General features: G+C 39.3%; 1 protein-coding gene across 22 annotated transcripts in view; it reads left to right on the top strand.

Annotated features, from left to right (window-relative positions):
- Positions 1-23,621, top strand: part of RCHY1 (ring finger and CHY zinc finger domain containing 1) — a 121,156-nt gene that overhangs the window by 17,337 nt on the left and 80,198 nt on the right. The window contains exon 9 of one of the 22 annotated variants that reach the window (XM_081586508.1): positions 13,075-17,225. The exons of 20 other annotated variants lie outside the window; for them this stretch is intronic. In XM_081586508.1, the coding sequence (XP_081442634.1) occupies positions 13,075-13,266 (192 nt within the window). In that variant the 3' untranslated portion in view covers positions 13,267-17,225. Of the gene's footprint in view, positions 1-214; positions 691-13,074; positions 17,226-23,621 lie in introns of those variants that run through there. One more of the 22 variants, XM_081586610.1, reaches the window with a different exon arrangement.

Genomic DNA, 23,621 nt, shown 5'->3' on the forward strand with positions numbered 1-23,621 from the left:
AATTTTCAACAGTTCTCGTTGACAAGCAGAAGTCCCTTAGTGTTGAGTATATAATACTTAAAATGAAAAATCTTAAAAATATGTTTTGGCTTGTCCTGATTCAAAAATAGCTATATTGTAGGAAAGAAGAAAATAAGGTTAAAAAAAAAGTCTTTCAGAGATTACTACTGTTGATGTTTTCTAATGGATAACTTCATTCTTTTCTTGTTCATAGAGACTTCAGAAGGAGACTTTAGAAAGACTTCCTACAAGGAATGAATGTTAAATGCTTAGTCTGATCTTGTGTATGGTGGTATGGTAGAATTACTTGTCCTGAAAATAAGAATACCTTGCTGCAGAATTTGTATGTATTATATTAATTTAAATACCAATAACTCAAAATGTTTATGAATTTCTTGGTGCATAGAAGCTTGTTGGCCCCTTTTGTCATTGATGAAATGTGTATCAAATTGTTTACTTTTTACCTCTTGCAGTTTCTAGAGTCGTCTTAACCCGTATTTGGATTTCTGTATGACATTAACTTTAGCTCATGTTTGCAGTAGTACTGTTGTTTCTGGTGTCATAGATTTTAATTTTGAACTTAGTTTTTTTTCCTAAAACCTATTTTCATATTGTACACATATTTAATTTTCTTTTAATTAGAAAAAATTTGGTCGTAAACCAAAATAAATGCAAGTAGTAAAGAGCCAACATCCTATCTTGTAAGTTACTCAGTCTCCAAGTTGTGTCCAACTCTTTGTGACCCCATGGATTGTAGCATACAGGTTCTTCTGTCCTCCACTTTCTCCTGGAGTTCACTCAGATTCATGTCCATTGAGTCAGTGATGCTGTCTAACCATTTCATCCTCTGCCACCTGTTTCTCCTTTTGCCTTCCATCTTTCCCAGCATTCAGGTCTTTTCCAATGAGTCAGCTCTTTGCATCAGGCAGCCAAAGTATTGGAGCTTCAGCTTCAGCATCAGTCCTTCCAATGAATATTCAGGACTGATTTCCTTTAGGATGGACTGATTTGATCTCCTTGCAGTCCAAGGGACTCTCAAGAGGTTTCTCCATCACCACAGTTCGAAAGTATCAGTTCTTCAGTGCTCAGCCTTTTATTATAGTCCAACTCTCACATCTGTACATGACTACTGAGAAGACCATAGCTTTGACTCTCCGTACCTTTGTTTGCAAAGTGATATCTCTGCTTTTTAATACACTGTCTAGGTTTGCTATGGCTTTCTTTCAAAGGAGCAGGTATCTTTTAATTTCATGTCTGCAGTCACCATCCACAGTGATTTTGGAGCCTGAGAAAGTGAAGTGTCACTGCTTCCACTCTTTCCTCTTCCATTTGCCATAAATTGGTGGGACTTGATGCCATATGAAAGTGAAAGTCTCTCAGTTGTGTCAGACTCTGCAACCCCATGAACTGTACAGTCCATGGAGTTCTCCAGGCCAGAATACTGGAGTGGGTAGCCCTTCCCTTCTCCAGGGGATCTTCCCAACCCAGGGGTCGAACCCAGGTCTCCCGCATTGCAGGTGGATTCTTTACCAGCTGAGCCACCAGGGAAGCCCAAATCTTAGTTATTTTGAATGTTGAGTTTTAAGCCAGCTTTTTCACTCTCCTCTTTCACCCTCATCAAGAAGCTCTTTGGTTTCTCTTTCTACTGTTAGAGTGGGATCATCTACATATCTGAGGTTATTGATATTTCTTCCTGCAATCTTGATTCCAGCCTGTGATTCACCCAGCCCGGCATTTCGTATAATGTACTTTGCATACAAGTGAAATAAGCAGGTTGACAGCATATAGCCTTGTCTTACTCCTTTCCCAGTTTTGAACTAGTCAGTTCCTTGTCTGGTTCTGTTTATTCTTGACCCGCATACAGGTTTCTCAGGAGACAAGTTAAGTGGTCTGGTATTCCCATCTCTTTAATAAGAATTTTCCACAGTTTGTTGTGATCTATACAGTCAAAAGCTTTAGCACAGTCAGTGAAGCAGAAGATGTTTTTCTCCAACTTGCTTGCTTTCTCCATGATCCAGCAAATGTTGGCAATTTAATCTCTGGTTCCTCTGCCTTTTCTAAACACAGCTTATACATCTGGACGTTCTTGGTTCACATACTGCTGAGCCTACCTTGAAGGATTTTGAGCATAACCTTGCTAGCTGGTAAAAAGAGTGCAATTGTGTGATGGTTTGAACATTCTTTGGCATTTCCCTACTTTGGGCTTGGGATGAAAACTGATCTTTTCCAGTCCTGTGGCCACTGCTGAGTTTTCCAAGTTTGCTAACATATTGCATGCAGCACTGTAACAGCAGCATCTTTTAGGATTTTAAATAGCTTAGCTGGAATTCTCTCACTTCTACTATCTTTGGTCATAATGCTTCCTAAGGTCCACTTGACCTACACTCCTTGATGTTTGACTCTAGGTTAGTGATCACACCATCAAGGTTATCTGGGTCCATAAGACCTTTTTTTGCACAGTTCTGTGTATTCTTGCCGCCTCTTTTAATCTCTGCGCTGTTAAGTCCTTTCTGTTTCTGTCCTTTATTGTGCCCATCTTTGCATGAAATGTTCCCTTGGTATCTCCAATTTTCTTGAAGAGATCTCTAGGGTTTCCCATTCTATTGTTTTCCTGCATTTCTTTGCATTGTTCATTGGAGAAGGCCTTATCTCTCCTAGCTATTCTCTGGAACTCTGCATTCAGTTGGATGTATCTTTCCCTTCCTCCCTTGCCTTTTGCTTCTCTTCTCTCCTTAGCTATTTGTAAAGTCTCAGAAAGCCACTGTGCCTTCTTGCATTTGACTCGTTGGGATATTTTTTGATTACTGCCACCTGTACAATGTTACCAGCCTCCGTCTATAATTCTTCAGGCACTCTGTCTACCAGACCTAACCCCTGCATCTGTTCATCACTGTGAGATACTGGAGTGGGTTGCCATTTCCTCCTCCAGGGGACCATGTTTTATCAGAACTCTTCACGATGACTTGTCTGTCTTTAGTGGCCCTGGCCACGGCATGGTTGGTAGCTTCATTGAGTTACACACACCCCTTCACAACAAGGCTGTGATCCATGAAGGAGTAACTTGTAGAGAATGAGATAAATAACCTCTTCCTCTTATGAAAAAGTAGAAGTGAAAGTGTTGGTTGCTCAGTTGTGTCTGATGGACTATACCTCTCTCCATGGAATTCTCCAGGCCAGCATACTGGAGTGGGTAGCCATTTCCTCCTCCTGGGGATTTTCCTGACCCAGGGATCAAACCTGGGTTTCAAGCATTGCAGACAGAATCTTTACTGTTTGAGCCACCATTGGCCTGACCTCCAGGGATGGTGGGCTGTGATACCAGGCAAGACCTACCTTTCACTCTCATCTTGAGAGAGAAGCAGTGCTTACTACAGTATGTCTGTGCACTTTCAGTCAAATCATGTTGCTATTCTAGGCAAAGAGCAGTATTAGAATTAGTCTGTCTCCTTTTGACCTTCTTTGTGAGTTTATGTACTTCTTTGGGGCTATTTCATTGTGAGGATAAACACCTTTTTTTTAAAAAAAGAAAACTGTGAAATCATAGCCTTTAGAGCCGGAAGAGTGTATAGTCCAACCCACTCTTATTTTGCTTGATCAAACTGAAGGCCAGCAAACTTCAGTTTACTTGCCCAAGCTTCCCATGGAGGCCTGCAAAGGAGAAGTTTGTTATTTTCTGCAATAGTATCTCCTCTGAGGCTATGTATAATGTACATCATTGGAGGCAGTAATAAATAGGGTTGTCCCCTTTGATAAACACCAACCATAGACATATAGACCAGGAGAGATGATCTGGGTTGGGAGAAGGAAGACATGAGGAATATGGGAGAAGGACGGGAAACATGGAGGAGTAAACAGAAAGCATCTTCTCTAAGCTGTACTTAACCAGTGTCATAGTGGGCATTCCAGTCTAGATATATTTATATATCCAAACAACTCAGGCTAGTCTAAAATTTTGGGGAGCAGCCAGAAACAACTCTTGAGTTGAGTGATATCTTGAATTGTATGTTGCATGAGCAGCTGGGTGGAAGAGAAATGGCTTGAACTTTGAAAGCAGAAACACAGAAGTTCACATTCTGCCAATCTAACATACTTGCATGTGACCTTGGGTCAGTTCTTCCCAGACATATTACTCTTTGTGGAATAGGAATGGTAATGACATTCTCATAGAGGTTGTGTGGTGAGGTTTAAATAAGATAAAAAGTAAAACACTAAGAACAGTTCCTGTGTGTACTGGGCCTTCAGTAGACATCCAAGCTTATACCCTTCCTGTTTGCAGTATTGAGGTGATCTCCAGCATGTGCTCCCAGTGAACTGTAGTAATATCCCCAAGTCTCCTGTGACTGGAACTGAGTTGCTCTGTCCTTTCTGAGGGAGGGTTTTTTCCTCCTCTTCCTGCCATACAGGTTTCACTTGTCAAGGGAACCAGTCTTCAGATTTGGAACACTCAGTGACTCTGCTCAGCTGATTTATTGGTTGATGCCTGAAGCAGTCAGATTGTATGGGCCTTGAACTTGTTATAGGGGAAATCCATTCTCTTTGTAAAAGCAGCTGATGGATTTTAGTGAGGTTGTGATGAGGGACGTTACTTTTGGGGTCATTGTAATATACTCTGATTTGTCAAAAGAACAAAACGTCCTAAATTTAGAAGGAAAGGATCTTCTAAACTTCAGAATGATTTTACTGTGGTTAGGAGACTTGGATTGCTTCCTAATTTCTCTGCTTAGCTTGGGACAAGTAATTTTCCTGGCAATCAGTATTCTTCTAGGTAAAAGCAATAATGAAAGTGAAAGTGTTAGTCACTCAGTCCTGTCTGACTCTTTGCGACCCTATGGACTGTAGCCTGCCAGGATCCTCTGTCCACGGAATTCTCCAGGCAAGAATACTAGAGTGGGTTCCCATTCCCTTCCCCAGGGGATCTTCCCAATCCAGGGATTGAACCTAGGTCTCCTGCATTGCAGGCAGATTCTTCACTGTCTTAGCTACCATCTAGTAATAATTCTGGATACATGTAAAGAAATAACTCTCCCTGCCCTCCTCCCCCACAGTAGTCACAGTTATATTTTAGGCAGTAGAGCAGAATGGTTAAGGACAGACTGTGGAGACAGATCGCTGGGATTTGTATCCTGGCTCTGACATTTGTTTGCTGTGTGACCCTGGGCAGTTTGTTTAACCTTTCCATGTTTCATGGGTTATTTGTGGAGAGTAACCTTACTTCCGTAAAGAGTTTAAACAAAGATTGACTATATTATGATGTCCTTGGTATTGGCTACCTCTTGAGATTCTCTGTCTGGCTCCCTTTTCCCTTTCTTACTTATTACCATTCAGCTAGACACCCTAATTGGATTTTCATTCTTTACTATTTTACTCAAATTTAAGCCGGATAATTTTCCTCCCCTCTCTGATTTATGCTTTCACATCTGCCTATGATGATTGGCAGCCTTGGTACAAAGATGCTAGTGAAGCCTGCAGGGAGAATTAGCCCAGTGTACCTTCAAGTTTGTTTCCTAACAGCAGAGGGTGCCACAATATTTCTGGTGATAGGAGTGTTTTGTGCCGAATGATTTTTCTTCTACCTGGTACTTAAGAGCTTTCTCAGGATACTGACATTGAGGCCTTTTATTATCTGTTATATAATAATGACACAAACCAACATCAAGAATGCACAATCTTGAATAGTTTTAAAGTTTAATTAAGCATGTCTATTACCACCATATTTCATATCTGTTTGTATTCCTTGAGCCAGGTTTGTACAGGTAGACTATTTTCAAGAGTGTATGGCTGGTGTTATCTGCAGCTGTGTCCCTATATGTTTTGGAAAGGGCAAGAGAGGAGGGAGGTGGAAGTCTGGGACCACCAAGTAACACCAGTGCTGGAATGATGTAAATTTTGGTGCCAGGGGAAATCTGCAAGCTGAGTAGGGCCAGATGGACGAGCGCTCTGAGTGGAAAAGTGCCGTTTGGCTTGCTAGTAATTGGGAACTGATCAGAGCCAGAAAAACAAATGTGCATGCCAAGGGGGACCCAAAGTATGGCAGATTGAATTTTCTAAGATGGCTGCAACAAAAATCTTCATTCCACATGCTCATTTCCTAATGTGACATTGACACTCCTCTCATCAGGACAAGGGACCTAGTTTTCTCCCCTTGAATGTGTGTGACCGGTGACTATGGTTGAAGTGATATTTCCTGAACTAGGTCAAAAAGCTGATAGACTTGCTACCTGGGATATTATAGGGATGCTGTCTCTTGGAACCTCACAACCATGTTATGGGGAAGCCTATGTGAGCCCATGGAGAGCCCACGTGTAGTTGTTCTGGCTGACAACCTCCACAGACATCCCAGCCAACAGCCAACACTGATTACCAGGTTTAGGAATGAGAGAAACTTACTGTAACTATGTGACAGACTGTAAGTGAGAACAGCCAAGTTCAACCTGGTCAAACCCCAGAACCATGAGAGATAAGAAAATAATTGTTTAAATGCAAATTTTGAGGTGATTGGTTACCTAGCAATAGTAACTGAATTATAAAGTTAAGGTCTATCAGCCGAAGGATCTGGGATAAGAGAGTTAAGTCAAGGTTGAATATCCAAAGTGAAAGGTAACCAACGGAAAGGAGTGTGAGTATAGCAGAGGGATGAAGAGGGAGGGAGAATGGGGGTAGGTAATGAGGGAGTCTGATGAGGCATGATTGGTGAAGGTTCTGTGACCTGGCCAACTACTTACCATCCTGCTCTTCTTGACAGTGAGCTAAGTTGTAGCTACCTGCACTCTCCTAACGTTTTATCATGGAAAATGTAAAACATATAAAAGTGAAGCAATTGAACCCCATATTCATTGCCCAGTTTCACCATGATCAACTCATGGCTAACTTTATATCCTGACTTACTTTCCCCTTCCCATTATTTTGAAGCAAATCTCAGTCATGATATGCTGTGTGTGTGTTAGTTACTCAGTCATGTCTGACTCTTTGTGACCCCGTGGACTGTAGACTGCCAAGCTCCTCTGTCCATGGGCTTTCCCAGGCAAGAATACTGGAGTGGATAGCCATTCCCTTCTCCAGGGGGTCTTCCTGACCCAGGGATAGAAGCTGGGTCTCTGCATTGCAGGCAGATTCTTTACCATCTGAGCCACCAGGGAAACTCAATATTATATCATCCCTACATATTTCAGATATAGTTCTAAAAGATAAGGACTATTTTAAAAACATAACCATAATACTACTGTCATACCTAAAGCAATGAGAAATGAACTGTGCTGTGCTTAGTCACTCAGTCGTGTCCAACTCTTTGTGACCCCATGGACTGTAGTCCTCCAGGCTCCTCTGTCCCTGGGGATTCTCCAGGCAAGAATACTGGAGTGAGTTGCCATGCCCTCCTCCAGGGGATCTTCTCAACCCAGGGATTGAACCCAGGTGTCCTGCATTGCAGGTGGATTCTTCACTGTCTGAGCCACCAGGGAAGCCTGAAGAAATGAGCAGTTATTATCTAAAGATCTTTTATAATATATCAATTTTTGTGTTTAAACCAGAATCTAAATAATATCAATAATATGGGTGCATGCTAAGTGCATGCATGCATGAGTGCATGCTAAGTGGCTTGATTCGTGTCCAACTCTGTGTGACCCTATGGACTGTAGCCTGCCAGGCTGCCCTGTCCATGGGATTCTCCAGGCAGAAGTACTGGAGTGGGTTGCCATGCCCTCCTCCAAGGGATCTTCCCAGCCCAGGGATCAAACCTGTGTCTCTTGTGTCTCCTGCATTGGCAGGGGGGTTCTTTGCCACTAGCACCTCCTGGGAAGCCACAATAATATCAGTACTGCCACAGAAATAAAATGCAATCTACATGTGAATTTTAAATTATGGTTAAACAAATAAAAATATTAATAGGTTTTAGGCTTCTCTGGTGGCTCAGATGGTAAAGAATCTGCCTGCAACACAGGAGACCCAGGTTTGATCCCTGGGTCGGGAAGAGCCCCAGGAGAAGGGAATGGCAACCCACTCTAGTATTCTTGCCTGGAGAATCACATGGACAGAGGAGCCTGGTGGGCTACAGTCCATGGGGTCTCAAACAGTTGAACACGACTGAGCAACTAACACTTCATTTAATCTAGAAGCATGATCAGATTTAAGTTAAATTTTTGTCAAGACTAATTGAACGTTATGTTGCATTTTTCCATTAGGGGACATATAATAGACAGTCAATGTTATGTCTTAGATCCGGTATTTATTAGAGCTTGAAGATTATTTTATTATTCATCTTTTGTTTATTCAGTTCAGTTCAGTCGTGTCCGACTTTGCGACCCCATGAACTGCAGCATGCCAGGCCTCCCTGTCCATCACCAACTCCCGGAGTTTACCCAAACTCATGACCATTGAGTTGGTGATGTCATCTAACCATCTCATCCTCTGTTGTCCCCTTCTCCTCTTGCCTTCAATCTTTACCAACAGCAGGGGGGTCTTTTCCAATGAGTCAGTTCTTTGCATCAGGAGGCCAAAGTATTGGAGTTTCAGCTTCAGCATCAGTCCTTCCAATGAATATTCAGGACTGATTTCCTTTAGGATAGACTGGTTTGATCTCCTTGTAGTCCAAGGGACTCAAGAGTCTTCTCCAACACCACAGTTCAAAAGCATCAATTCTTTAATGCTCAGCTTTCTTTATAGTCCAACTCTTGCATCCATACATGACTACTGGAAAAACCATAGCCTTGACTAGACGGACCTTTGTTGGCAAAGTAATGTCTCTGCTTTTTAATATGCTGTCTAGGTTGGTCATAACTTTCCTTCCAAGGAGTAAGTGTCTTTTAATTTCATGGCTGCAATCACCATTTGCAGTGATTTTGGAGCCCCCCAAAATAAAGTCAGCCACTGTTTCCCCATCTATTTCCCATGACGTGATGGGACCAGATGCCATGATCTTAGTTTTCTGAACGTTGAGCTTTAAGCCAACTTTTTCACTCTCCTCTTTCACTTTTATCAAGAGGCTCTTTAGTTCTTCCTCACTTTCTGCCATAAGGGTGGTGTCATCTGCATATCTGAGGTTATTGATAATTCTCCCAGCAATCTTGAGGCCTGGCGTGCTGCAGTTTGTTTATTAGCCTGGACATAACTATAAGGAGAAAACTCCCCCTCAGTTTGGTAATGTAAATAACAATTGTGGGGGTTTTGTTTTTAAGCTCTTGTTTTAAAATTGTATAAAAATCAGTAAAAATGTCTCCTTTTCATGGTGAGTTTTCTTTTCAGATCCTAGTTTTTCTTAAAATTACTTTTGTTTCTAATCATAAGAATAACACATATTCATGATAGAAAATATGTAAAAGTGGAAAGAAGAGAGAAAAACAGTGGCCTTGAATTATATCACCCAAAGACAACCCCGTGCACATTTTGGTTTATTGCCTCACAATCCTCTTCCCTAGGCATTAAACACCCCTTTTTGTAACCATAGTGTCATATATATTTGTATCCTGCTCTTTTTCATGTAATGGAACAAACATGCTTGTAGTAGTACAATCTCTTTGTAAACATCGTTTAAAAGTCTTGCACAATATTTCAGTTTATAGACATTAAGCATTTAGAGTGTTGCTGATATCTTTTCATTTTATAAATGTGTGATGAAGAGTGATGTATTTCAGTCTTCTGTATTTGAGACTGTCCTTTGGAAATGCGATTTATTTCAAAAAGCTATGAAAAAGTTTATATGCAATGTAGCATAACATAATCAAATAAGAACTCCACAATCTAACTATTCATTCAATCACCAAATATTTATTGAATTTCTGCTATGTCTCTGTTCCAGACACTGGGATACAGTGGTAAACAAATAGACACTGTCTCTTCCTCTCATGGGGCTAATACAAGTCAGCCCTCCATATCCATGAGTTCTGCATTCAACCAACCACAGATAAAAAATATTTGGGGAAAAAATTTCCAGCGAGTTCCAAAAGCAAAGTTGACTTTGCTGCACACTGGCAACTATTTACATAGCGTTTACATTGTATTTACAGCTATTTATGTAGCATTTGCGGGCTTCCCAGGTGGCTCAGTGGTAAAGAATCTGTCTGCCAATGTAGGAGAGGAGGATTCATTCCCTGGGTCGGGAAGATCCCTTGAAGAAGGAAATGGCAACCCACTCCAGTATTCTTGCCTGGGAAATCCCATGCAAGGAGCCTGGCTGGCTATAGTACTTGGGCTCGCAAAAGAGTTGAACATGACTTAACAATTAAACAATAACAACAACAGTGTAGCATTTGCATCGCATTAGTTATTAAATAATCTAGAGATAAGTTAAAGTATATGAGAGGATGTGTGTGGGTTATATGCAAATACTATGCCACTTGATATAAAGGACTTGAGTACCCATGAGTTTTTGTACCCATGAAGTGGGGGTGGAAGTGGTGGTGTTGTTGTTGGTCTTGGAACCAATCCTGCAGATATCAAGGGATGATTGACAGTTTCAGAGTGTGTATGGAAAGACACGATAAACAAGTAAACGCGATAATTTCAGACACTAATAAATATTGGGTTGGCTGAAAGTGTCGTTTGGGTTTTTCCGAATGAACTTTTTGGCCAACCCAATACTGTGAAGAAAACAGCATGGAGGGGCTACTTTAGAAAGAGTAGCTGTTAATGGGGGTCTGGCTAGAGACTAAGTTTGGAATAGTTGAAAGTATGCGGAACAATGATAAAGCAGAAAATAGGATACCAAAGTGTGCAAACATTCTATTGGTAGAAGAGAGAACAAATATTTTAGAATTAAAAGAAGTGATCTAAGACTTCCTTGGTGGCACAGTGGATAGGAATCTGCCTGCCAGTGCAAGGGACACGAGTTTGGTCTTCAGTCTGGGAAGATCCCACATGACACAAGGCAACAGCCTGTGCCGCACAACTGCTGAAGCCCATGTACCTAGAGCCTTTGTTCTGCAATAAGAGAAGCCACCGTGATGAGAAGCCTGCTCTGCAATGAAGAGTAGCCCACTCTGCAATGAAGAGTAGCCCCTGCTTGCCTCAACTAGAGAAAACCCCCACAAAGGCAACGAAGATCCAGTGCAGCCAAAAATAAATATTTTAAAAAAAGTTCCGAAAAGAGTCCAAAAGTGAGTCTGCTGGTTTAAATCTGCCAGCCATATAACAAGATTCTCAACATCATAAGCCATCAGGAAAAGGAGAATCAAAACCACAATGAGACACTACTCCACACCCACTAGGATGGCTATGATCAAAAAGGTAAATGTGTGTGAGTATGTGAAGAAATTGGAACCCTCATACACTGATGGTGGGAATGTGATATGGTGCTCCTGCTTTGGAAAACAGACTGGCAGTTGCCTAAAAGTTTGAACACAGAGCTACTGTATTACCCAGCAATTTCACTCTTAGCTGTGTACCCAAGAGAAATGAAAACATGTGTTACACAAAACTTGTATGTGAATGTTCATGGTGGCTTTATGCATATTAGCCAAAGGTTGAAAACAGCCTAAATTCTATCATTTGGATAAACAAAATGTGGCATAGCCATGTAATGGAATATTATGCAACCATCAAGAGGAATGAAGTACTGATCAGTCCTACAACATAGATGAACCTTGAAAACATTAAACTAGGTGGAAGAAGTCAAATCACAAAGGACCACATATAGCATGGTCCCATTTATATGAAATGTACAGAGTAGACAAATCCATAGAGATGGAAAGTAGATTGGTGATTGCAAGGGGCTGGGAACGTGTGGGATGGGCAGTGAATTTTAGTGGTTATGGAACTTTGTTGTTTGTTTTATTTTTGGCTGTACTGTGTGGCATGCTAGGTCTTATTTCCCTGACCAGGGATTGAATCTGTGCCCCCTGCAGTGGAAACATGGAGCCCTGTTTCCACTGGACTGCCAGGGAAATCCCCGAAACTTCTTTTGGGAGTGATAAAAATGTTCTAAAATTGATTGTGGTAAAAATTGTGCAACTTTGTGAACATGCTAAAAACCATTGAGTCATGCATTTAAAATGGTAAATTTTATGATTATGTGAGTTCTATCTCAATAAAGCTGTTATTGAAAAAGATATGCTGATACGCAGCTCAAAAATGTTTCCGGATATTATGATATCTGGGATTTTCTTCAACATAATCCATTATTGAGGACTAAGGTTCTAGATGAAACAAGATTGGCTATAATTTGATAATTATTGGAGCTGAGTGTTTGTTATACTATTATCTCTGGATTTTTATAAATTTGATATTTTTCATAGTTAGCGTTAACAATGTATTTTTTATTTAAAGAACTGATTCTGAGGTAGTTATTTGCAGGTCATAACCATGAGAATCAGAATGGCTTGGTTAATAGCCAGGCCTCTGGAGGTAGTCTTCATATTTTATTTTTTTTAAATTTAATTTTATATTATAGTTTAGTTGATTTAAAATGTTGTGTTAGTTTCAGATATATAGCAAAGTGATTCATTTATACATATACATATATCCATTCTTTTCCAGATTCTTTTCCCATATAGGTTATTACAGAATACTGAGTAGCATTCCCTGTGCTATACAGTAGGTCCTTATTGATTATTTTATAAATAGTAGTATATATTTGTTAATCCTAAACTCCTAACTTATCCCTCTTGCCATGTTTCCCCTTTGGTAACCATAAGTTTATTTTCTAAGTCTGTGAGTCTATTTCTATTTTGTAAATAAATTCATTTGTATCATTTTTTTTTAGATTCCACATATAAGTAGTATCATATGATATTCATTTTTCTCTGTCTGAGTTACTTCACTTAGCATGATAATCTCTGGGTCCATCCATGTTGCTGAAAATGGCATTATTTCATTATTTTTTATGGCTGAGTAATATTCCATTGTATATATGTAGTGTGTCTTCTTTATCCATTCCTCTGTTGATGGTCATTTAGGTTGTGTCCATGTCTTGGTCACTGTAAATAGTGCCTGATGAACACTGGGATGCATATATCTTTTTGTACTGTGGTTTTATGGGTATTTGCCCACGAGTGGGATTGCTGGGTCATATAGTAACTCTATTTTTAGTTTCTTAATAAACCTGCATACAGACTTTTATTTTCTTGGACTCCAAAATCACTGCAGATGGTGAGTGACTGTAGCCATGAAATTAGAAGGTGCTTGCTCCTTGAAAGAAAAGCTGTGATGAACCTAGACAGCATATTAAAAAGCAGAGACGTTACTTTGCCGACAAAGGTCCATCTCGTCAAAGCTATGGTTTTTCTAGTACTCGTGTATGGATGTGAGAGTTGGACTATAAAGAAAGCTGAGCATTAAAGAATTGATGCTTGTGAATTGTGGTGTTGGAGAAGGCTCTTGAGAGTCTCTTGTACCACAAGGAGATCAAACCAGTCAATCCTAAAGGAAATCAGTCCTTCCAATGAATATTCAGCTGAAGCTGAAACTGCAATACTTTGGCCATCTGATATGAAGAACTGACTTCTTAAGAAAGACCCTGATGTTGGAAAAGATTGAAGGCAGGAGGAGAAGGGGATGATAGAGGATGAGATGGTTGGATGGCGTCACTGACTCGATGGACATGAGTTTGAGCAAGCTCCAGGAGTTGGTGATGGACAGTGAAGCCTGGTGTGCTGCAGTCCATGGGGTCTCAAAGAGTCAGACATGACTGAGTGACTGAACTGAACTGAACTGTTCTCCATAGTGGCTGAACCAATTTACACTCCCATGAACAGTGTAGGGGGGTTCCATTTTCTCTACACCCTTTCCAGCATTTATTGTTAGTAGACTTTTTGGTGGTGGCCATTCTGACTGGTGTGAGGTAATACCACATTAGAGTTTTGATTTGCATTTCTCTATTTATTAAAATGTTGAGTATCATTTAATGTGCTTTTTAGCCATCTGAATGTCTTTGGAGAAATGTCTATTTAGATCTGCCCATTTTTTGATTGGGTTGTTTGTTTTTTTAATATACAGCTTCATGAGTTGTTTGTATATTTTGAAGATTAACCCCTTGTCAGTTGCTCTGTTTGCAATTATTTTCTCCCAATCTTCATATTTTAGATCCTGGTTTTCCTCTCTTACTCTGGGAAAGCCATATAACTTCTTTGTGCCTCAGTTTCACCATCTATAAAATAGAGGCATAAAACACTCTCACCTAGGGATGTTACAGGATTAAATGAGTTAATATTTACAAAGTGCTTGAAACACTGATACTTGGTAAGCATTATGTATATTTACATTTTCATTAAAAAGAAGAAAGGTATATGGATTGCAACACATTAAATTTAATTTTATGACAAAGAGTTCAGTTTTGAAAACATCATTGCCATCTTGGAACCTGGCTATCTCCTTCTGAAAACCCATTTTATTTGTTTAAATTAGTTAATTACTTACTTAATTGTTGGCTATGCCACATGGCATGTGGTATCCTAGTCTCCCAACTAGGGGTGAACCTATGTCCCCTACATTGGAAACACGAAGTTTTAACTACTGGACCACCAGGAGAGTTTCCCATTTCACTTTGTATTTCTGTTATCTTGTGCAAAGGAATGGTGTTAGCACCTGCACCTCCATCCTCTTGCTTCCCTGAGTGTGGGTGTCCTCAGCGAAATGAAATACGTTGGTATGGGGACAAGACCATCTCACTCAAGTGAAACTCATTTTGATTGACCATGCATAGTTGATCACAAACAGGATGAATTCTTTCCTCTTTTTAAAGAAAGAACTTTATCTCCCCTCTCCTCTCACTTTAAAATTGAGAATATGCTTTTGCTTTTGAAACTCATCTACAGGGAGACAAGTGCTGCTGACATGCCCAAAATGAAGTGCTGTTCAGATGCTAACACGGATCAGGAACTGATGGGCGGCTTGTCCTCCTTAGCCTGCTGTTCCTAGACACTTAGCATCATTTGTCAGATGCTCTGGGAATGCATTTACACAGACTGTGTTGAAACAGGTCCTCTCTGGCTGCCCTTCACTGCTGCCTTACACATACAGTTGACCCTGGCAGCCATTTTCCTGCTTGCCATGGAGTGGGAGGAGAGAGGAGGTAATTGTGCCACTAAGCCTGTCATTATGTTAGGTGTTTTCTGCTTTGGTGCTTGAAAATTCTCTCTCTGCCCTGAAAGCATGTAGTAGCTCCAGTTAGAGGGCCAGGTTCAGTTTCCTCTTCTCTACATCAATAAGTACTTTCAGTGTCGTATTTTTTTCTTGTCAGGAAAGATTCTCCACTGGCTTTTCTTCTGTGGCTGAAGTTGTGACTCTTGGTTCTGACTCTGGTCTTGGGTTGGGTCCATGAACGACCTCCATGGAGACAGTCTTTATTTTGCAGAAGGAGTCATCAACTTTTCCTTGCTATCCACAAACCCACCTCTCACCCACTTTCAACCCCTTGAGCCCTAGACATGCATCCATTCCTTTAATTGTTCAGTAAGCATTTTATCTACTACTGTGGACAAGAATCCCTTAGAAGAAATTGAGTAGCCCTCATAATCAACAAAAGAGTCCAAAATGCAGTACTTGGGTGCAATCTCAAAACCAACAGAATGATCTCTGTTCATTTCCAAGGCAAACCATTCACTGTCACTGTAATCCAAGTCTATGCCCCAACCAGTAATGCTGAAGAAGCTGAAGTTGAACGGTTCTATGAAGACCTGCAAGATCTTCTAGAACTAACACCCAAAAAAGATGTCCTTTTCATTATAGGAGACTGGAATGCGAAAGTAGGAAGTCAAGAGATACCTGGAGTAACAGGCAAGATTGGCCTTGGAGTGTAGAATGAAGCAGGGCAAAGGCTAACAGAGTTTTGCCAAGAGAACACACTGGTCATAACAAACACCCTCTTCTAACGACATGAGAAGACTACACATGGACATCACCAGGTGGTCGACACCAAAATCAGATAGATTATATTTTTTGCAGCCAAAGATGGAGAAGCTCTCTAAGTCAACAAAAACAAGACCAGGAGCTGACTGTGGCTCATACCATGAACTCCTTATTGCCAAATTCAGACTTAAATTGAAGAAAGTGGGGAAAACCACTAGACCATTCAGGTATGACCTAAATCAAATCCCTTATGATTATACAGTGGAAGTGAAAAATAGATTTAAGGGGCTAGATCTGATAGACAGAGTGCCTGAAGAACTATGGACAGAGGTTTGTGACATTGTACAGGAGACAGTGATCAAGACCATTCCCAAGAAAAAGAAATGCAAAAAGACAAAATGGTTATCTGAGGAGGCCTCACAAATAGCTGAGAAAAGAAGGAAGCGAAGGCAAAGGAGAAAAGGAAAGATATACCCATTTGAATGCAGAGTTCCAAAGAATAGCAAAGAGAGATAAGAAAGCCTTCCTCAACAATCAATGCAAAGAAATAGAGGAAAACAATAGAATGGGAAAAACTAGAGATTTCTTCAAGAAAATTAGAGATACCAAGGGAACATTTCATGCAGAGATGGGCATAATAAAGGACAGACATGGTATGGACCTAACAGAAGCAGAAGATATTAAGAAGAGGTGGCAAGAATACACAGAAGAACTGTACAAAAAAGATCCTCATGACCCATATAATCACGATGGTGTGGTCACTCACCTAGAGCCAGACATCCTGGAATGTGAAGTCAAGTGGGCCTTAGGAAGCATCACTACGAATAAAGCTAGTGGAGGTGATGGAATTCCACTTGAGCTATTTCAAATCCTCAAAGATGATGCTATGAAAGTGCTGCACTCAATATGCCAGCAAATTTGGAAAACTCAGCAGTGGCCACAGGACTGTAAAAGGTCAGTTGTCATTCCAATCCCAAAGAAAGGCAATGTCAAAGAATGCTCAAACTACCGCACAGTTGCACTCATCTCACATGTTTGCAAAGTAATGCTCAAAATCCTCCATGCCAGGCTTCTACAGTACGTGAACTGTGACCTTCCAGATGTTCAAGCTGGTTTTAGAAAAGGCAGAGGAACCAGAAGTCAAGTTGCCAACATCTGCTGGATCATCGAAAAAGCAAGAGAGTTCCAGATAAACATCTACTTTTGCTTTATTGACTATTCCACAAGGCTTTGACTGTGTGGATCACAACAAACTGTGGAAACTCTTAAAGAGATGGGAATACCTAACCTCCTGACCTGCCTCCTGAGAAATCTGTATGCAGGTCAGGAAGCAACAGTTAGAGCTGGACATGAAACAACAGACTGGTTTCAAATAGAAAAAGGAGTAAGTCAAGGCTGTACATTGTCACCCTGCTTATTTAACTTATATGCAGAGTACAGCATGCGAAATGCCGGACTGGATGAAGCACAAGCTGGAATCAAGATTGCTGTGAGAAATATCAATAACCTCAGATACACAGATGACTTCACCTTTATGGCAGAAAGCAAAGAAAAACTAAATAGCTTCTTAATGAAAGTGAAAGAGGAGAGTGAAAAAGTTGGCTTAAAACTCAATATTCAGAAAACTCAGATAATGGCATCTGGTTTCACCACTTCATGGCAAATAGATGGGGAAACATGGAAATAGTGGGAGACTTTTTTTTTTTCGGGGCTCCAAAATCACTGCAGATGGTGACTGCAGCCACGAAATTAAAAGATGCTTCCTCCTTGGAAGAAAAGCTATGACCAACTTAGACAGCATATTAAAAAGCAGAGACATTACTTTGCCAACAAAGGTCTGTCTAGTCAATGCTATGGTTTTTCCAGTCGTCATGTATGGATGTGAGAGTTGGACTGTAAAGAAAGCTGCATGCTGAAGAGTTGATGCTTTTGAACTGTGGTGTTGGAAGAGACTCTTGAGAGTCCCTTGGACTGCAAGGAGATCAACCTAGTCAATCCTAAAGGAAATCAATCCTGAATAGTCATTGGAAAGACTGCTGCTGAAGCTGAAACTCCAATACTGTGGCCACCTAATGTGAAGAACTGACTCCTTGGAAAAGTCCATGATTCTGGGAAAGATCCAAGACAGGAGGAGAAGGGGATGGCAGAGGATGAGATGGTTGGATGGCATCACCGACTCGATGGACATGAGTTTGAGCAAGCTTTGGGAGTTGGTTATGAACAGGGAAGCGTGCTGCAGTCCATGGGGTCGCAAAGAGTTGGACACGACTGAGCGACTGAACTGAAGTATTTATTGGTTTTCACTATGTGTGGAATGCTGCACTCACAGCTTTGGGGTCTCCACCAAAATGAAGCAACGAAGAAAGGAGGAAAAGCGATTTTTGTCTTTGTGGAAAACCAAATTTCTAGTTGGAGAGCTAAAGTGTATATGCAAAAGTTCTCACAGCAAATTAGCAGTGTCTTTTAGAAAACTTCTCTTGCTTGCTTGTAACTCTTATATCTTCTATCAGGCATTGTAATTTTCCATGTGCAATAGAAACTTCCCCTGTATTCTATTCTACTTCTTCTCTTTATTCGAATTCTCCTTTATAAGAAGCAAAGGACTTTATTTTGATCCTTTTGTATCTTTCACCCACCCTGGTACACATGGCAAGTGTGTTTCCCTTCCATCTTTTCTTCCTTCCTTCCTCCTTCCCATCTCCTTCCTTCCCTCCCTCCTTCTCTTTCCTTCTGCCTTCCCTTTTTCCTTTCTTCCATCCTTCCTAGTATTTGGATGGTGATAAAGATTTTATGTGAAGCATCGATGTAGTTAGGGTTACTCTTTTCGGTTTATCTTCTTCATGTTGACTCCCAGTTGCATCCTGGCAGAGAGTGGAGAAACAGGGAATAAGCCTGAAGACATGAGCCAGGTCAGATGATGGAGCATTCGATTGGCACAGTAAGTTTGAATTTTATCCAAGAAAGTAACATATGATTAGTCTCACATATTTATTGAATATTTACTATAGGAAGGCAATGTCCTACACATTAAGGATATAGCAGTCAGATGGGAGCCCTACGTTTATGGTGCTGATATTCAGAAGTAGGTAGTGATATGTGTTATGAAGAAGGTAAAATAAAATATTGTCAACGAGAGTGTCTGGAGTTGGGATTGGTTATTCTAGCAAGGGTGGTCAAATCAGGCCTTTCTGAGCCAGTAACATTTGAGGTAAGAACTGAAAATGGAAAGGAGGAAATGTATTCCAAACACAAGGAACAGCAGATGCAAAGGACTTGAAATGGAAGCAAGTTTGGCATCTTCAGGGAGAGAGAAAGAGGGCAGAGTGGTTGGACCACGGTGACTGGAGTATGAGTGAAATGTACTTGAAGAGTTTGAATGGTGGCCAGTTCATGTAGGGCTTTGAATACTGTATTAAGAAGTGCAAATATTTTTTCTGGTTCAGTGGGAAATGTTGGAAAGTTTTAAGTATGATAGTTCATCTAATTTATACTATTAAAGAATATTCTAATGGCTGCCCAGAGGATAGACAATAGTGGGGCAAGTTGCATGGGGACCAGTTAAAAGACCATTCCAATTCAGGGGTGAGATTAGAATGGCTTAATCAGGGTCATAGCAGAGGGTCACATGGTCAGTGAGTGGTGAATAGACACTCACTCATGTCTGATCCATTCCCCAACCAGCCTAGAGCAACAGCTGAAGGCTGTGCGGGAACGCAGAGTGATGATGGAGAACAGTAGTCTCCTGCTACAACTAGGAGAGAAGCTGCTGGGTTTCTGAGGCTGGCTCTCATTTTTCTCTGTTTTAACTCATGAGTGTGCAATTTCATTATGAAAAATTTGAAAAACCAGAGGGGATGTTTATTTCCTGAAAAATATCAACAATCAAAATTGGAAAAAGAAGGAATGGAAAATTACTATTGATGAAAGTAAAAGGATGATTCAAATGTATTGAGAAGACCCAGGCACAGATGGTTTTAGAGCAATTATATAATCTTTAAAGAATGAATAATTCCATTGTTTTTCAAATGATTCCAGTTCATGTAAAAGGATAGACATCTCCAAATGATTTCATGAAATCATCATAATACTGAAACCTATGAAAGTCAGGAAAAATAGACAAATCTCATTTATGAATATAGATACAAAAATTATAAATAAAATATTAGCAAAAAATCTGGTATAAGTTAAAGGAATAATACATTTTGATCAAATATTTTTATTTTAGGAATTTAAGGATAATTGATAGCAAGAAATCTGACAACATAATTTTATTATACCAACATATCGTGATTATTTTTCTAGATATGGAAAAGTATTTATTTAATAAAAGTTAACTTTCATTCCCAATTAAACCAGAAGTAACATGGAAACAGAAGAGAATTCTTTGAGGTAGTACATTTTGGCTGACAACCATTATTTGTCCTATTATTTAAAAATTAAGCTTTTTTATCTTTATGATAAAATACAAGTATTTTGAACTTACTAACCAAGTACAGATTGCAAACAGCTGGTCAGCTAACCAAATAAATTTCCAGAGAAATAGTTAGCCAGATGAGCTCTCCTTTTTTAACTAACCACCAAACTTTTACGTTACAAAATGCTCATGACATTCTCCTAATTACTATGATACAACTGTTAGGTGTTAGTTGTTTGCCTGAGAACAGGAAATTGTACATTGTCTAGACAGAAGGTCAAGGGGATGAATGCAGCCTAACTTGATGATTGACTTTCCTCTGTGTTCCTGAGTCTTTGTTTATATACTAATTAACAGTGTGACTGGTTATTTCCAGTTTATTGCAGATTTAATTAAAATAAAACTATGCACCAAAACCTGATAATCCTAAAATCAAGTCAAAACAGCTATTTCTATTAAAGTTTGGAACCAGTTAGAGATGTCCACTGTCACCATTGTAATTGATGCTAGTGATGTGGTGAGACAGTGTGCACCTGTGTACTCAGTCGTGTCTGACTCTATGTGACCCCATGGACTGTAGCCTCCAGGCTCCTCTGTCCATGGGATTCTCCAGGCAAGAATACTGAAGTGGATTGCCATGCCCTCCTCCAGGGGATCTTCTCAACCCAGGGATCGAACCCACGTCTCCTGTATTGGCAGGTGGATTCTTTACCACTGAGCCACCTGGGAAGCCAGTGAGGCAATGATATATAGTAACTGATATAAATTTTGGGGAAGAAAAGAGTGAAAACTATCACTAAAAAAAACCATTTAATTTTATATTGAAGTACAGCTGATTAACAGTGTTGTGAAGTTTCAGGTAGACAGCAAAAGTACTCAGCCATACATATACATGTGTCCATTCTCCCCAAACTCCCCTTCCATCCAGGCTGCCACATAACAATGAAGAGAGTTCCCTGTGCTGTACAGTAGGTCCTTGTTGGTTGTCCATTTTAAATCTAGTAGTATGTACATGCTCATCCCAAACTTCCTATCTCTTCCCCCAGCAACTATAAGTTCATTCTCTAAATCTGTGAGCCTCTTTCTGGAGAACTATCACTTTTACTGATGATACAGCTTTGTATGTAGAAGACACATGATACCAGTAAGTAAAAACACACAAGAATTAATAAGAAAGTTTGGTTAGCTGACTGCTATAAGATTCTTATATAAGAATCAGTCATTTCCCCTATTTTAATAATAAGCACTGAGTCAGGGAAATAGAAAAATAGCATTTATACATAAGTGACAAAAACTAAAAAATACTTAGGAATGAACTTTAAAGGAAAAGTGTAGGAATACTATGAAGAAAATTATAAAATAATCTTATATGACCTAAAACAAGATATGAACAAATGGTTAAGACAATGTTTTTAAATGAGAAGGAAATGTAATACAAATGTCAATTTTCCCTAAATTAGTATAAGCTGATTAAATCTAGATTAGAATACCAAAGGGCACTAAAAGAAAAACTCTCTGGGACTGGACAAAATTATCTTAAAGTTTAGGAGTAAGAATAGGTGAATGATAATAATCAAGACAAATTCGAAAACATAGACTAGCAAAGGAGGGACTCTAATCAGACGTCAGAACATCCTATAAAGCCATTCAAGTCAAAACAATATGGCAGTAGGAATAGGCAAATAGATAAAAATGGGTCAAAGAAAGAATACAAAAATATATTTTAGTGTATAAGAGAATTTAAAATGCAAGAAACCAATATTTTACTATGTTGGGAGAAGTTAGAATTACTAAATAAATAGTAAATCTAGAAGAAGGCTAGAAGAAAGTAAGATTTGACCCTTACGTTATACCATGTACAAATATAATTTAAAAAATTTTTAGTACTGTAAATGAAGAAAAAAATACTGTAATGAAAATTCTGGGAATTTAAAAGTTGTATTGTATATGTATATTTTTTCACTTAAACATTTTTTTACTACATTTACATATTTAATATAACTACCTATTTTAAGAGCATCTTTTATTGATGGTTTCTTTTGCTGTGCAAAAGTTTTTGAGTTTAATTAGGTCCCATTTGTTTATTTTTGTTTTTATTTCCATTACTCTAGGAGACAGATCAAAAAAAAAATATTGCTGCAGTTTATGTCAAAGAGTGTTGTGCTTATGTTTTCCTCTAGGACTTTTATAAGTATCTGGCATTATGTTTATGTCTTTAATCCATTTTGAGTTTATCTTTGTATGTGATGTGAGAGAATGTTCTAATTTCATTCTTTTACTTGTAGTTTTCTACTTTTCCTAGCACCACTTACTGAAGAGACTATCTTTTCATCATTATATATTCTTGCCTCCTTTCTTGTAGATTAATTGACATATGGGCATGGATTTTTTTCCTGGGCTCTTTGTTCAGTTCCATTGATCTGTGTGTCTGTTTTTGTATCAGTACCATGCTGTTTTGATTACTGTAGCTTTGTAGGATGGTCTGAAGTCATGGAGTATGATACCTCTAGCTTTACTCTTTTTTCTCAAGATTGCTTTGGAAATTCTGGGTCTTTTGTGGTTCCATCTAAATTATTCATTCTAGTTTTCTGGGATTATTCTGGTTCTTTGAAAAGTGTCATGAATATTTTGATAGGCATTGCATTAAATCTGTAGATTGCTTTGGGTAATACAGTCATTTTGACAAAATTCTTCTAATCCATGAACACGAGATATCTTTCTAATACATCTATTAATTTCTGTATTTATAAACTAAAGACCATGATTTTACACCAATATATTCACTTACAATCCAACATCACAGATGTAATCTAGTTTTTTTTCCTTTCCATCCTCATTTAAAAGTTTAATTGTTTAAATTCCTTTTACACATATTTTCTGTGTGAATTTTGAATAATATGTTTTCTAGTTTTCCCATTCAGTTATTTGCCATCTTCAATCAGAAAGACTGAGAAGAAAATTTAAAATTAAATATTTATTGTTCAAAATGTACAAGCTTAATTAAGCATAGAGGAAATTTAAATGCTCGAACATTCAAATTAATTTTTTATAAGTTTGTAGAATTTATGGTTCTGAAGTTATTAAAGCTTAACATTTCATGAAGACTTCAGGAACATCCTTTTTTTATTTAATTAATCCTCCTTATGCAATCAATTTCTCATCTCTGCCATCATGCCCACCTCTTTGTGATGCCCTATTCCTTGGACCCATCATTCCTATGCCAGGCTGCTCTTCCACAAGGATGCCCTGCTCACCCTGCTGGGACTCTGACTCCCTGTGTCTCAAGGTGGAGGTGACCTCTTACCCTGCCTGTCCTTCTTATTTTCCTAAGATGCCAACTCCATCCTCTGGGCTACCATGGCCCACCCTCTCCCTAGTCCCGAGGTGTAAATTCCTACATCTCTTAGAAGTGGGCTCATCTAATACATTTAGA

The sequence above is a fragment of the Giraffa tippelskirchi genome, chromosome 1 (genome assembly GCF_054371585.1).
Source record: "Giraffa tippelskirchi isolate mGirTip1 chromosome 1, T2T-mGirTip1v1.2.pri, whole genome shotgun sequence".
NCBI classification, from domain to species: Eukaryota; Metazoa; Chordata; class Mammalia; order Artiodactyla; family Giraffidae; genus Giraffa; species Giraffa tippelskirchi.